The 17,320-nt window shown below is 39.5% G+C and overlaps 1 protein-coding gene across 1 annotated transcript in view; it reads right to left on the bottom strand.

Annotated features, from left to right (window-relative positions):
* LOC309392183 (uncharacterized protein) overlaps nucleotides 1–17,320 on the bottom strand; it is a 47,755-nt gene that overhangs the window by 16,968 nt on the left and 13,467 nt on the right. The window contains exons 8-9 of the mRNA XM_081953184.1: nucleotides 14,897–15,285; nucleotides 2,291–2,360 (exon numbers count right to left, since the gene is read on the bottom strand). Of these exons, the coding sequence (XP_081809310.1) occupies nucleotides 2,291–2,360; nucleotides 14,897–15,285 (459 nt within the window). The remainder of the gene's footprint in view (nucleotides 1–2,290; nucleotides 2,361–14,896; nucleotides 15,286–17,320) is intronic.

Here is a 17,320-nt window from a genome sequence, read left to right as displayed (position 1 = left end):
CACACATATATTATGCCTTGTATTTGTAACGTATTAGGGTCTGTAAAATATCTGGCAAATGTCAAAATGTGTGATCCTTGCCATTTGAACTCTTATCAATCTGCAATCCATGGGCATAGAATTTATCTGAAAATGGAGCTGTAAAGAGCTGCAAAATTGACATCTTTGATCTGCCCCCCTTCTAAGAACGTATCTCACTTTGATCTTTGCCCTTCACAACAGGGGGCCAAATGGCCAATCATGGGAACAGGAAAGAGATAAGGCTGATAAAGCTAGTGATGATGTTTCTAACTGTATAAAAAGGAGCTGCACCTTCTCTGGAGTGTAGTTCTTCCCTGCATATCCTTGGGGTATGTTGGGAACAACTGACCTTCATGTCTCTAAATTTTTATCAAAGATTAAATGCTGATTGCTATTCAAGCCTCCATTTAAGTCTCATGTTTGGCTCATTGTGACTTGGATGTGTTCTCAAACTTCTATGGGTCTCAACATATTCGCAAACTTACAATTTTTTATAAATAACTCAAGGTACCAAATGTACGCTTCTTCCTCCTTTAGTTTCCTCCATAACATGTAAAGCAGGTATGTAAAAATGGCGGTCGGCAGGCCAGATGCATCACACACAAGCCATACGTATCCCAGCTCCGCAAAGGGAAAAAATGTCACGAAACATCACATGACGGTAATGTGCTGCGAGTTTGACACCCGTGATGTAGAAGCTCAGAACATGAGTCTCAGTGCACTGAAATATCTTAAGTAGAAGTATGAAGGCACAATGAGAGGGTTGTGGGAAATCAGATGGTGAATAACCTTTTTCTCCTCATGAATCAAACATTTAATCTTAATACATTTTAAAAAAACCAAACAAAACTAAGTAGTTGTGTAAAACAAAGCAAGTGCTTTTGCAGCAGTTCCAATAACCTATTTCTTGGTAGAATGGAAGCCCAAAGCAATTTAGATATATGCATAGGGACAAATGATTGTTTATATCAGGGGTGTCAAACACAAGGCCCCCGATGTGGTCAAATCTAGCCCTCAGGGCCATCCTGGAAAATGTAAGAGGCTGGCCCGCATCGCTTTGGCCCAGTCTACCCAATGCAAAGAGGAAACCTCAGGACCGCATGGCTTCAGCCTGGTCTACCCAATGTGAAGAGGAAACCTCAGGACCACGTGGCTTTGGCCTGGTCTACCAAATGCAAAGCGGAAACATCAGGCCAGCATGACTTCGGCCCGGCCTACCCACTGCAAAGAGAAAAACTCAGGCTCGTGTGGCTTCAGCCCAGTCTACCCAATATAAAGAGGAAACATCTGGCCCATGTGGCTTTGGCCCTGTGTATCCAATGTGAAAAGTAAACATCAGGGCAGCGTGGCTTTCGCCCAGTTTACCCAGTGTGAATAGGAAACATGCCCGATGTTTGGGGAATGGCATCAAGCTGGCCATGCCCATCCAGTGGACACACCCATCCAGTTGGCCACACAAGCCCAGTCAGCACACCTGCCCACTTGGCCCCACCCACCCAGTCTCCCAAGGTCAAACACAGCCCTGATGTGGCTCTCAATGAAATTCAGTTTAACACCCCTTGTCTATGTGCAAAGGTTATTTCAAGATCGATTGTAGTTTTCCCTCTTTAGGCTGAATCAGCAGTTGTCACACCCAGAAGAGTTTCATCAGACCTTATCTGCTAAATGAGCTCATTGTTTGCCGAACATTTTGGAGGAAACTAATGTAAGAGACATCTGGTCACCAGTCTGAGTGATGCAGAAGCCGAATCTAAAAATACAATATTTATATGCAGTAGGTTGTTCACTGAATATGGGTGTACCCCCAGTGGTGGATTTCAAAACATTTTGGAACCTCTTCTGTAGGTGTGGCCTGCTTTGTGGGAGTGGCTTGCCACCCATGTGACTGGGTAGAGTGGCTTGCCACCCATGTGACCGGGTGGAGTGGCTTGCCATCCATGTGACCGGGTGAAAGTGGCTTGCCGCCCATGTGACCAGGTGGGAGTGGCTTGCTGCCCATGTGACCAAGTGGAATGGCCAAGACGATGTCACTGAATTCTTTGCCCCAATGGATAAACTACAATAAGATTAAAATAAGTACAGAAAACAATAAAAGAGCTACTTACAGAAGGAAGATGACTGTCCTCGCTAGTCTTCAGTATCACTGACTACAATGAATGGCCTGCACAAAGAAGAAACACAGAAATGAACTCTTCCATTGCATGCATTGCATTAGGATGAAACAAGCACACAAATCAATAAAGACAGCTACTTACAGAGGGAAGATTACTGTCTTGCCAGTGTTCTGCACACCACCACACTGGGCTAGTGTAATGTGGACGGGCTGGGGAGTGAGCGAGCTGCAACGGAATGGGCAGGGCGAGCGAGTGACAGGGCCAGGGCAGGCGTTCCGGAACTTACTTCGGTAGATTTGATGAATCGGTTCTTCCAAACCGGTGCGAACCAGTAGGAACCCACCTCTGGTGTACCCAAATCAATTAGATTAGCATTCAAAAGATGGAATTCCTCCTGAAAGCAGAGCATTACACCAGTTCACTAATGCAAGCAACCTTCTTGTTGTGATTCCCAGCCCTGTTCCTTCATGCATAGGGGTGGTTTTCTGCTGGCGTTGCTGCTGGTTTGGTTTGCACGTGTATGTGCAGTTGCCTATAAACAGTGATGTGCGGTGAGGTTTATGGCTGGTGAGGCACTGACACAGTGGTGGGTTTCAAATTTTTTAGACTTGTGGACTTCAGCTCCCAGAATTCCACAGCCAGGCATGCTCAGTTCCGATTTAAAGTGACAGCATTTGTTTTTCTCCTTTGCGAAAGAAGATTCCTTCTTTCTTTTTCTTTTTCTTCTCCCTTCCCCTCCTTCCAAACCCTCTCTCCCTCCCTCCCTCCTCTCTCAAACACAAACACACACACACACATTGGATTGGACTATCTCTCCTACCCCCTTCCCTCTCTCTCTCTCACTCACTCTCTCTTGCAAACAAACAAACACACCACACACACACACACACACACAAAGTTGGTTTGGAGGGAAGAGCACCAGCGAGGAGACCACAGGAGGAGGAAGGAAGCCAGTCAAAGAGCTATACTGGAGCACACACACTTTCCCCCAGACCCGGAAGGATCCAGCCAAGCTTCACTGATTACAGGTTTGAAAAGGCAATGTGGCTCTGCCTGCAATCAAACTATACCCCAGGGAGAGCACAAGCAAGCCAGAGTCCTTCTCTCCAGCCTTTGCCCAAAGCCCCGCCCCAGGACAATGAAGTTTGAATTCCTCCCCCTCCCTCCGACCCACACGTGCCTTTTCCAGCTGTTTCAGAGAGGATTTCAACTCTGCTCTTGCCTCGGGTCCTCTGAAGAAGCCGCGCCCAAATGAGCGCCATCTACTATGAGGCAGGAGAACTGCATGCCTCACCTACATCAGGAATTTTTAGGCTTTTAACCCTTGCTTAACTCTACTCGAGTGATCATAAAATGCCTAAAGTCAGACTAGATGAGGCATGCAGTTCTCCTGTCTCATAGTAGAGGGCGCTTTTTTAGAGGCTTTTTTAAACAGTTAAGCAGAGTCATCCACGGTGAGGCAGCAACAAGCTCAGCCTGACCTCAGCTCTCGCTTTTTTCCTTTTACATTTTTTTTTCTTTTCATGATGACAGTGGTGAGGCTGTGCCTCCCCTGCCTCCCCCGACTGCACGTCACTGCCTATAAATAAGTCTGCGCATGCGCAGAACATTTTAAAGGGTCAAAAAAAGACATTGTGCCAACTAAGGAACCGGTTTGGGGGGCGTGGCGAGCATGCTGTCCTTACTGGTTCAGAGACCCAGTTGCCATTTCCACTACCGGTTCCACCAAACTGGTGTGAACCAGTAGGAACCTACCTCTATTCATTCAACTGATACTCTTCCTGGGTGTTGTAATTCCCATTTTTAAACAATTGAGCAGACTGAGAAGTCAGGAGAAGGGACCGTCAATTCTGCCCCTCATTCCATAGTAATCAGGTGCAGACACTTAGACTGCTCACATACAGGTACAGGAAGGAAAATGAGAACATAAAGGCCTGTATCTAAGTCCTTTCCAAAGCATCCTTTGTCTTCTTGGTCCCCATGTTTCTAATTTTGATTAGGAAGTTAGAAGAGGCCTACTACTCAAATTTGCAACATCCCAAATTCCTTTTAAAAACCCTTTTGCAGTTTAGAATGATTTCCCCAATAATCTTGGAGGTTAGTCTTCTGAATGCATTTAAAATGAAATAATGCAGCTTACAGAAAAATATGCTATTCACATTAATAAATGAAAATGTGTTTTCTCCATAGATGCTACTGGTAGTTTTAAACAAGTGACTGCTATGGGATTGATTAAAAACAGAAGATTTCATCTTGGTTAAAGTTTGACTCCTTTGTACAGAGACAGTGTTAGTCTTCATACTATCAGTTGCATTTGAATGACTATTTTGTCCATGCTCAGCAGTATGTACACAAGTAACAGCACATGCACATGTTAGCTGTAAATGTCAGCAGATCCATTAGCATGATGTGCTTGGCACAAATGGAATCTAAGTCTGTAAGGTAGACACTACTCTTTATGTATACACATACGCTTCTCAGCCTTTTGGCTAAGATCAAGTGTAGTATTGAGAGAAATGGGATTATTCTTGTAAAAGAAGAGAAACTGGGTGACTCCATATTTACACTTTTCATAACATTAGCAGCACATCTGTAAAGCGTTAAGATAAGTAATTATGTGAAGGGTTTGTTTTTGGGAAAAACAAGTCTATAAAGTTGATTAGAACATACCATTAAAGTTCAGCGTGACATTAATTTGAACAGTGTCAGGAAGGAATGATGAGATTAATTGTCTTGTTATGGGGAAATGTGGTAAGAGGAATTCCAAAAGGGATTTCTTGTTCAGGAATTTGTTGCGGAATAGCTAAACAGCTTATATAACTTTAGAGGACATTGACATGTAAGGTCTGTGATCTGTTATATCAAATGTATTTAAGCCATGTATTCAGACCTATTCAACATTCTCTTAATTCCTTTCGTGATTGGGAATCTTTTTGCAAACGAATATATATAAATATATTTTAAATAAATCTGCTTTTTATTGTTCATCGTCTCCTTGTTTTTATATGGGAGATTTATTTTTCTCAAAAGTATATACACAAGCAAACAGGGAATCTCATCCAAGAGAGGAGCAGCTTAGAAAGATAGAGAATCACTTGACATACAATTCAAACATACTGAGTCTTTCATTGGTTAATATCATTTATATAGCTCCCCTTACCTTAAGAAAGTTCCAAACATTCTTAAAGATCCATCTCATCCTGGCATCCTTTTTTTTTGAACTATTACCACCTGGCAGACTGTAAGGAATAATAAAAACAAGGACAAATAGGCTGAAAAATAGCTTCTATCCCAGGGCAGTAATTATACTGAATTCTATGGTATAGTGCAATATTAATGCAATATCGGGTTTTCAATTTCAATTATATAGCATGTGAAGAATATGTGTTTGTGTTTTTATTTTTATAGTTATAATGTACACTGAAATGGCATTTAATTTTGTTGTATGATGTGCAATGACAATAAAGTAAACTAAGTTAAACTAAACTAAATTTGACATATCTCTGATGGAGCACATAGTCATGTTCTTCTTCTCCCCCCTCCAATTGTTGAGTAACTTCCACACCCTTTTCTGTATCTTTAAACAGTCCCTTGGAAAAAGCAGTGGAAGAGAAAAATCAAAATGAGATGCAAAAAGTCAAGGATAAAGAGGAGAAATGATTAATAAGTAGAAGGCAATCATATAATTTTTAAAAATCTATAATAGGGCTGGAAAAAAAATACCTTCAAAAAATGGTTTTGTGGATGGTTGTTCAAGTAGAACAGCAGAAAGTGATACAAGGTGATCAGAAAAGAAAATTTAGCAGGTATAAAAAATCAAAAAGAGATACAAGATTTTAAGAAAGAGAGTTAAAAGGCTGACAAAAAAGTTGATAAATGATGGAATTTCAAAGAGTTTAAGAGATGGATAAAACGTAATAATAAAAGGGGAAGATATATATAGATAAAATAGTAGTTTATATATTAATAGACAATATATATTTGTTATAACCCCAATAAGTAAAGGTTAGTTAGTAGGAATGTAGGATTAGATAATGTAATTGTATTAATAACATTAATAATGTATTAAAGTATATTGTGAATTTAAAATAGTAAGGAACAGAAATTATGGGGAGTTGAAATATATTCCCAGGATTGATTAAATATTGTTAATAACTGGCATTATTAGCAACCCTACACATTTGAGACATTGAAGTTAGGGTGGAATAATGAGTTATTTTTAAAACTATTAAATGGTATTACTTAGTAGGGGATAATAAATATAGGGCAAAAAATGTTATTTATGTCCAAATGAACTATTGGAAAAATGAGAAAGGATTATGGAAAGAGACCAATATTGTTGAAGTTGGAAGACTTGAAGTATATATATATATTTGTATTATTATAGTTTAAGTGGCTCAAAAATAACTTGACCCAGTCAATGTACTGTCCATAAAATATGAATGTTTATACTGGAAAAAATGAAAAAAAATATTAAAAAAGAATTAGAAACATTTATCAAAGAAACTCCTAGTGACGGAAAACATGAATCAAAAGCCACAGGCACACACACTGCTGTTGCCACCACACGCAAAGTTTTCAGGTCCAGTACAACATAAAATAATTCTAGAATAAAATCATTTATCAAAATTGATTGAAAATGATAACTTTAAAGAAGCAATTACTGGGGGTAGTATGGTTAAAAATGCTGATACATTGTCAAAAATAGGGAACAGTATGCCGGCAGGACGCCTCTACGGGGCATCCTGTGCCCCCCAAGAAGTGGGGAAGCCCACCGGGGAGCCAGAGGGAGCAACGAGTTGCCCGTCGCCGTCAGCCGCCGGAACCGGAAGTCAAACCTGAACTCTTAAGTACTGTTATTACACCAGTGGCAGCAGCTGCCTCAGTGCCTTCTTCATTGATTTCTATGAATGCTTTGTGAATAATCTCAGATATGACTAAATCATTGTTAGTTGACATTCCAGAGAAGTCTGCCTTGCCATCATCAAATGCATCGGTCATTCCCATGCTTGTCAGAACAGGCTTCAGGTCATATTTTTCTTCCAGTTTACATTTGGGAAAGGAGAGTTCAATTTCTGTCAGGTCCATCTTCGCGGGATTGATCCAGTCCATGAGTTTCTCGTGTGTAATTCTCTCTCCAGCTAAAATAAGATGAAAAGCATTAAAGGAGAAAGGAATTCCTGGTTATATGACACTTTGACACTATGACTATGCTGCAGGAGGCATCCGTCCCATCTCTCTTCCCTCCCCTTCCAGCCAGCCTGCAGAGGAGAACTACAATGCTGATCGCGCCCTCGAAGAAATCCAGTTTGACCCCCCTGCACTAGTTCTAGAATTGTTTACCCAACAGTCTAGATAAATGTGTGTATGTGTGTGTGTGTGTGTGTGTGTGTGTGTACACATACGTACATACATACATACACATTATATTTATATAATATATATATATTACATATATTGCATCAGAGAAAACTCACGTGCTAATAAGGAATACTTTTTTTATTTATTCATGTTTGTATAAAATTTTATACTAATTTTCACTCCAGAAAACCCAATAATTTACAATCATGCTAAAAAACTGAATATGGGTGTACCCAAATCAATTACATCAGCATTTAAAAGATGGAATAGCAAGTAAGTGCTACGGGATTGATTGATTTCAGAGATCTGTTCCTGGAACACAGATGATTTCATTTTGGCTAGAGTTTGACTCCTTTGTACAGAGGCAGTGTTAGTCTTTACACTTTCAGTTACATTTGAATGAATATTTTGTTCATGCTCAGCAGCATGTACACAAGTAAGAGCACATGCACATATTAGCCATAAGTGTCAGCAAATCCATTAGCATGGTATGCCTGACACAAACAGAACCTAAGCCAGAAAGGGAGGCTACTCTTTATTTATATACACAAGCAAAGTGGGCACCTCATCCAAGAGAGGAGCAGCTTAGAAAGATAATCACTTTATATACAACAATTCAAACATATTGGGTTTGGAGTGAGTTCTTTCACTGGTTAATACTATTTGACATATTTCTGATGGAGCACACATGCTTCATAACCAGTGGTTAATACTATTTGACATATTTCTGATGGAGCACACATGCTTCATAACCAGTGGTGGGATTCAGCTGGTTCGTACTGTTTCGATTGAACCTGTTGTTAATTTTTTGTGTAGTTCGGTGAACCAGTTGTTCCCACCATTGGCTGGCAGCACCCACTGGGGGTTGCCATTCAGGGTGGGGAGGCTGCGGGGGCCTGACTGAGGGCCATGTTGATTGCCTGGGAGGCGGCAATGGACTGGCTGCCCCGATCAGCTGGGAGGTTGATCAGTCAGTTCAATTAGACCCTCCAACTTTGAAGATCTTTTCCTCCCGAGAAGTTGGAAGGTCTGACTGAACATTTTTAAAAACTGTTGTCACATGGTCTACTTTTGTTGCCCTGCACACAGGAGAACAGAGCTGGAAAGTGGGTTAGTGAAGGAATAGTGGTTCCTCTGGGATGGGGTGGAAGTGAGCATTTTGCATTATAATGCAAAGTCCTCACTTCCACCCTATTCCACAGCAACTAACAAATCAAGACCATGTGACTACCAGTTTAAAAAAAGTTCATTCAGACCTTCCAACTTCACGATCATGTGCTCACTCACACACACACCTGTGCCCCACCCCGCACATGACCCCCCACTTATAAAAATAGTAGAGCAGATTAATTAATTAAATTTATATGCCATCAATCTCACTCTGCCAAACAACTCTTGAAGATAACTGTCAGGTTGGGCATAAGATCAACATGCTAAGATCATGTGCAAGATGGTCTTGCAATAGTTTTTCCCTCTCTATAAAAGTTGTATATATATTATATTATTGTTACCATTCTTCCCCAGATCCTTGCTATTCTAAAGTTCAGATCACAGCACACCTCATCCATGTAGGATTCTTTTTGTATGACTGCCATTCTGTTCTCATTAAAAATGCTTGTTGACAATTTCCTCTACAATGATACAATATCTGCTGGTAATGGGAAATGGGTGTTGTTGTTGTATGCTTTGATGTTGTGAAAGTTTTCTTTTCCTAATTGTTTTGAGTTGCTTTTTAGATGTGTAAGTTCAAGTTTCAAAGCTGAGTTCAAATTTACTTCAGGTTCAGGGAAATACAATTAAAGCTTATGATGCAAAATTAATTCCAATCATTAATAAGACAAATCTGAAAACCCTATGCCATAGATAGATAGATAGATAGATAGATAGATAGATAGATAGATAGATAGATAGGTAGGTAGGTAGGTAGGTAGGTAGGTAGGTAGGTAGGTAGATAGATGATAGATAGATAGATAGATAGATAGATAGATAGATAGATAGATAGATAGATGATAGATAGATAGATAGATAGATAGATAGATAGATAGATAGATAGATAGATAGATAGATAGATAGATATTATTTATTGCCAAATGTGATTGGACACAAAGGGAATTTTTCTTTGGTGTATATGTTCTCAGTGTACATAAAGAAAAAATAAAATATATTCATCAAGAATCATAAGATACAACACTTACTGTATTTTTCGGAGTATAAGACGCTCCGAAGTATAAGATGCACCTAGCTTTTGGGGAGGAAAAAATCTCTGCCTCCTAGCAATTTGCCTTCTTGCAACAAACAGCAGAGACAATATACACTGTTTGTAGTGTTTCATTTCAGACTATACTTGTACAGATCCTTTTAAAATTGATGTGCTTTCTGGAAGTATAGTTATTCTCTGCTATTCAAAAGAAGATACAATATCACTGGGCCTCTTCAGAGCAAGCATTTATTTTAAAAAGCTTCTTCATTTTGTTAAGGTGTCTAGAACAATAATAAAGCAGTCTTTAAAAAATAAGTTTAATAATTTGAATATTCTGTAGGCATTTATAGTTATTGACTTACCTCCTTGCAGCAAACAGCCTGATTAGCACAAGAAAAAAAATCTGCCTCTGGAGCAAACAGCAAGTTTCACTTTCAGTTTCTCCCAATCATCAGCTATTTGAAGCTGCAGGGATTGCTATAGCCCAGTTGTTCCCAAAGTTGTTCCCAAAGTGGGTGGTACCGCCATTGAGGGGCGGTGGGATGACTTAGGGGGGCACTAAGAGGCAAGGGAGGTGGCAGAGGAGTGCTGGAGGTGGCCCCCTCACAGGGTGCAATTCTGTCTGGGGCACTGTTGGCCGCCAGTCAGCTGAGCACTTCCGGCGGGGTGAAATTCAGCCGGTTCTGACCGGTTCTCCTGAATGGTAGGACAAATTATGGCAGTTTGGAGAACTGGTAAAATGAACCACTGACTGGCTCTGGCCTCACCTCCCGTCCCTCCCACTCACTCCTTTTCGTACCTCGCCTGCCTAGAGCCACAGGTGCTGCTGCTGCTGCTCCCTGGTTCCCTTGCTTATCTCAAACTCACAGCCCAGCAGATCTCTGCCAGCTGGGGGATTCTGGGAGTTGAAGTCCACAGGACTTAAAGTCGCCAAGTTTGAGAAACACTGCTCTAGTCCAACCCCCCTCCGTCTGGGCTCTCCCTTGCAGAGCTGAGCCTAGCATTCAGTTTAAAAACCAAGGCGGGAGAGGGTTAGGGAAAAACCAGAAAGTCCAGTTGCCTCTTGAATCCTTGCTTTGCTGCAGAGTAAAGAGCAACATCCTGGTTTATTTGCACAAAGAAGGCAGGCGGGGAGTTGGTAGGGTTTATTTATTCACTTAGCAAAGCCTTAAGCCAGATGTGAACACACACATATTGTAAGTATTCTGATTTTCAGAGCAGAAATGGCAGAAGCAGAAAAATCAAAGAAGAAATGTAGACAATATAGTGTGGAATATCTGAAGTATGGATTTATACCAGCACCATCAAACCAGCAGCTGCCACGGTGCCTACTATGTGAAAAAGTATTTTCTAATGAGGCAATGATGCCTTCCAGACTGAATGAACATTTGAAGAAGGTACATCCTGTGTAGGCAGACAAGAACCTACTTTTTTTTCAATCACTTCGTGCAACTTGCAAAAGCGCCCAACACTGTCACACATGTTTTACAATGCTTCCCAACAAAACACTGATGGTTTGCGTGCATCATACAACATTTCCTTGCTGATTGCTAACTGGAAAGCCACATACTATTGGTGAAGAACTCATCCTACCAGCAATTAGTGAGGTTCTGAGTACTGTTTTGCATAAGTCATGACATGATATAATTAAGACAATTCCTCTCAGCAACAATTTAGTGCAAAGACGCATAGATGAAATGGCTGAGAATGTGGAAGATGTATTGTGCAGCATACTATGGACAACAGACTTTGCATTACAGCTGGATGAATCAACTTTGCCAGGCAGTGAATCTTTGCTTCTTGCTTATGTGCGCTTTATTAAAGACAAAAGTTTGACTCAAGAGTTGTTATTTGCGAGGCAACTAAAAACAGATACTAAAGGGGAGTCAATATTTCATGTTGTTGAGCAGTTTTTCAAAGACAAGGAAATTCCACTTACCAATATACTAGCTTGTGCAACTGATGGAGCACCATCAATGACTGGTCGCTACCATGGGTGCGTTGCTTACTTGAAAAAAGCAGTGCCAAATGTCTTTACCATTCATGGTGTCTTTCAATCGCCAACATCTGGTTGCAAAAAACCTCAGTGATTGCTTGCACAAGTCATTACACACTGTCATTACTGCAGTTAACAAAATTAAAGTACATGCTCTCAATGATCGACTATTCAGAGAGCTCTGTGTTGAGAAAGATGAAGATTTTGATCATTTGCTGCTTCATACAGAAGTTCGTTGGCTATCAAAAGTCAACTGTGTGAGACACTTTTACAATCTTTTTGACACTGTTGTGGAGTTTTTTGAAGACAAGAATGCTTTGGTCAATGGTGAACTCAAAGAGATCAGGCATGACATTGCTTATTTATCAGAACTATTTGCAAAGTTCAATGAAGTGAATTTGCAGTTGCAAGAAAATGAGGTCAATCTTATTAAGGCCAAATCTGTCATCTCTACATTTATTTCAAAGTTAACTCTATTCAAGCGCAATATAGGCCATCGCGAGCTATACCAATTTCTGAGCTTGTCTGAGTTAGAAGAGAAAGGTGGGATACAAGATCATGATCTTCATGTTTTTTGTGACCATTTGGACATGCTGCATAAAGATATATCTGAGTGATATCAGAATCTTCTTTTGATGGAATTCCAGATTGGGTGATAAATCCATTTTCAGATACTGAGGAAGATGGGATAGTGGAGGAACAACTCATAGAGCTGCAAAATGACATTGAGCTGAAGCCAAAGTTTAAGAAATCATACCAAGAGTTTTGGTTACAGAAAGAAATTTCTGATCGCAATCCTGCACTATGGACAGTGGTTAAGAAGCTCCTTGTTGCATTTCCAACATCATATTTGGTGGAACGTGGCTTCAGTGTGGTCATCCAACTTTTCTCCAAGCAAAGAAATCGACTCCAGATTACTGAACGTGGTGATCTAAGACTTCTGCTAAGTGACTTAAAACCAGACATTGGTAAACTGGTATCACTTCATCAAGCCCATCCATCACATTAAGAATTTACTGAACAGTGAAGTAGTTACTAAATTTTACCGAGTTTACTAAGTTACTAGTTACTAAGGTTCTTGATAAATGACTACCAGACTTTGAAAACCTGGTATCACTGGATCATGTTCAACAATTTTGTTGAATTAACATTAACTAAAAAGGTTTTTAAATTGGATTTTGAATAAATGTGCAATTAATTGTTAAAGTTTTGAATTTTACTGTTACTATCTTCCTTCCATTGTGCAAACCACCCAGTCACATGAACCCCCCCAGCCACGCCCACCAAACCACGCCCACAGAACCAGTAGTAAAAAAAATGAATTCCACCACTGGGTGGAGGGCACTGAGGATCAGTTTGTAGCACCAGGGAGGTGGTGGACTGAAAAAGTTTGGGAACCACTGCTATAGCCTATTGCAGCCTGCCAAGCCCCCGTTTGTTGCAAGGAAATAAATTGCTGGAAGGCAGAGGCCAAAGGGTTGGGGCCGGTGGGTGGATGGGGCTACATTCAGTGTATAAGACACACCCAAGTTTTCACCCTCTTTTAGGGGGGTAAAAAGGTGCGTCTTATACTCCGTAAAATATGGTAGTGATAGTCATAGGATACTAATAAGCAATCAAATCACACTAGGAAACCATAAAACAATATGTAAAGATACAAGCAATATGGTTATAGCCATAAGTGGGAAGAGATACGTAGTAGGAAGCATGAGAAGAATAATACTAATACAGTCTTAATAAATGATTTGACAGTGTTGTGGGAATTAGTTGTTTAGCAGAGTGATGGCATTCGGGGGGGGGGGGGAAACTGTCCTGGTGTCTAGTTGTTCTGGTGTGCAGTGCCCTAAAGCGTTGTTTTGAAGGTAGGAGTTGAAACAATTTATGTCCATGATGTGAGGGCTCTGTAGATGTTTTCACAGCCCTCTTTTTGACTCCTGCAGTATACAGGTCCTCGATGGAAGGCAGGTTGGTAGCAATTGGTTTTTCTTTTCTGCAGTTCTAATTATTCATTGAAGTCCGTGTCTGTCTTGTTTGATTGCAAAGCCAAACCAGACAGTTATAGAGGTGCAGATGGCAGACTCAATAATTCCTCTGTAGAACTGGATCAGCAGGTCCTTGGGCAGTTTTGAGCTTTCTGAGTTGGCGCAGGAAGAACATTTATTAATTCTTTGTCTAGCACAGGTGTCCTCAAACTTGGCAACTTTAAGACTTGTGGACTTCAACTCCACAAGTTGAAGTCCACAAGTCTTAAAGTTGCTAAGTTTGAAGACCTCTGGTCTAGCATACTGCAACTATCTATTCCAAGAGTTAGAATTCAAGAAACCTAAAGACAGGCAACCCTATCACAATCTTTTCAGAAACTACAGGTAGACCTCGACTTATGACCCCACTTAAGCCCAAAATTTCTGTTGCTAAATGAAACATTTTGTTACATGAGTTTTGTCCAATTTGCAATCTTTCTTGCCACATTTGTTAAGTGAATCACTGCAGTTGTTAAGTTAGTCACACAGTTATTAAGTGAATCTGGTTTCCCCATTGTCTTTGCTTATCAGAAGGTTGCAAAAGGGGATCAGGACACCTGCAACTGTCATAAATATGAGTCAGTTGCCCAGCATCTAATCACACGATCATGGAGATGCTGTAACATTGTAAGCGTGGAAAAAAAAAACCATAAATCACTAGTGTTATTGTAACTTTGAATGGTCACTAAATGAACCGTCGTAAGTCAAGGACTACCTGTATTTATTTGACAGGTTGCAAGCTGTTGTTTTCACTTTACTGACTATGAAAGATCATTCTTTTTTGTTTGCTGGATTGTGTGAAATTAATTTTATTATTTTTCTCATCATATTTCCATATATCTCTACAAAAAAGCCCATTAGAGGAAATAATTGCATCAAATTAGGTCTTTTATTTAACTTACATTAAAAATCTTTTTTTTTTCAAAATGACATAATAAAAACAAACTGTTGCTTGCGGTTTCCTATGTTTCCTTAGGGGGAGCAGTAAATATGACTTCACTTTTTTTCTGAAATATCAGTAAAAACCCTGTGCTACAGTTTCTAAAGATATCGGAAAACAAAAAGAACCCACCAAATTTAGACATACTTGACAACATATCACCTGGGGTTTGCTCATTGCTTCTGCTGTAACTTCCTTTCTATTTGCTAACATTGGGTTGAAATTTTTCAAGGGGAGCAGAACCTTCCCCAAAAGAGGATGTTTTTAGTTTTGTTGTGCCGGATGAAAAACAGGAACGGGTGATCAGCTGCAAATAAAATTGCACCTTGGTCACTTCGGCCATCTATGGTCCCAGCAGCTGAAGCAGCTGCTTCTGTTCCTTCTTCATTGATGTCAACAAAGCACTTATGAAAAATCTGGGATACACCCAGGTTGCTTTCTGCAGACATCCCAGTGAAATCAGCCGCTTCTGTGTTGAAGGCATCTGTTATTCCCATGTTGGTCAGCAACGATTTCAGTTCATAGTGGATATTTAATTGCATCTTAGGCAAATGGACATTTGCTTCAACTTCTTCCATTTCATTTGGACTTGTCCACTTGGAGAAGGCCTCATAAGTTAATTTGTTTTCCAACTAGAATAATTTTGAGAAAGATACACAAAGAAAATCAGATAGTTATCACTTTGGAAAAGGCCTCACTCCATAGTTGCATGCATGCTGAATAGTGAAAGTTTTCTGTTTATGCTGAAGTACAGATCCCTTAAGCTAGGGCTGTCAAACTCCACATGGGCCAGTTGCGTCACATTCTGGCCATGCCCATGCCTGGTTTAGTGAAGAGGGAAAAAGTCCCGATACATCACAGGGCGCTGTCCTGACGATGTGAGTTTGACAGCCCTGCCTTAAGCTATGCAGAATAAATCCTGTTAGTATTTAGTGTAAAATCCAAACTTTTCAAATGTTAACAGCAAAGTTACTGTGTCAGCAGAAAAAAATGAAACTTGATTTATAAATACCCAGCGTATCTATAAATCAAATGCGCAAGACTAATGCAGGTTACATACCATTGAATTTAAGCCATAATTTCAATTATATATAATTCAAGAATAGCTTGTTGACTAGTTTACTAGTTTTTCAAGATTATTTGAAGGAGCAGACTGTCATTAAATAAAACAGATGTTTCAGAATATCATAAATATTAATAAGTACTATTTCAATTGTAGCCTGTTTAAAACAAGGATATAAGTACCTGTACTTTTTCATCCAAACCTATGCTTTTTCTTGAAGAAATTATATGTGATAAAAAAGAACAAAGATGTATTACGCGTAAAAATGTTACTTTGTAGGAGGTGAGCTGGAATCTGTCCTTAAGTTGTCCCGATTCAGTGAAGTTTGTTTCAAATATGGCGGAATCTATTTCTAAAGTATAGGGCTGCAACTATGCTAAAGTACTTTGGTTCAAATGGAGGCAGATTTTTGTCTCTTGCAAAGTGTGAGATTAAGACATCTAATTATTCTATAGTTTTACTACTAGATAATAGTTCATGTTTAATTACTATTAATAAATTGTGCTCTGCTATATTGCGAATTTTTAGGGCATAATGCACATTTTCCAAGTCATCGCAGTGAACACCATCTCATTCTTTTTACATGGGACAGAATGCCTGCTACTGCCTAGAAGAGATAACACTTTTGCAGGATGGTGAATATGGCAGCAGATAATGTAACCAGCAAACGTCATAATCCATTTCTCACAGTGGTAATACCTTACTGTGTCTCATTACTTTTACATTGCTGGTTCTTCTACGAGATTTTATTCTCTTAAGTGGATGTATAGTGCTTATTGGTTTCTCTTTGCTGTATTACAAAATCCATTCATTCACAATTTCTAATGTGGTTTTTTGAAGTTTGTGTACTTAGAAGATTTGATAGATGGATCAGTGGGATATGCCATGCTGTGATGGAGAGAGAGGGGAAGCAACACCCGCCAGTCTTTTTATCCAACTTGCCTTATTCATTACTAAAATAATGGATTTAATTTAATGGACATTTGGGGTATTAGTCAAATAATCAAACAAGGAGGGTGGAAGTTAATTACAAATGCTTTCCCCAAAGAAATCAGTAGCAAATTTGCCATGCAGCTAGCAGCAGACTAATATTAGCAGGACCCATGCTATGTATGTATGTATGTATGTATGTATGTATGTATGTATGTATGTATGTATGTGTTATCCTGTAACAAGTTTTTCACTTATAAAAGCTCTACAGTGTAAACTGTCCAAGGTTACTTAGAAGAGTGAATAGCGATTGTAGTCTCTTTATCCCATTCTGCGATACCACATGGATTCTGAAACTAATTATATGACATTTATTGAAGACCTTTATGTAGCATCCATACATAATAAATCACCGATTTATTACATTTAGATATGAGAAATACTGTTTTTCAGTGAAATGAAAAATTCTGAAACTAATTATATGACATTTATTGAAGGCCTTTATGTAGCATCCATACATAATAAATCACCGATTTATTACATTTAGATATGAGAAATACTGTTTTTCAGTGAAATGTATTCAAAAAGGCTCAATAGACAGAATACTTCATTTTTCAACTAAGGATCTTGGACTTTTGATGGATTATTATTTTTTCTTTTCTCTTTTTTGTGCT

This window comes from Natrix helvetica (assembly GCF_964273705.1).
Source record: "Natrix helvetica genome assembly, chromosome: 4".
Classification (NCBI taxonomy): domain Eukaryota; kingdom Metazoa; phylum Chordata; class Lepidosauria; order Squamata; family Natricidae; genus Natrix; species Natrix helvetica.
This window is presented reverse-complemented; position numbering and strand designations above follow the sequence as displayed.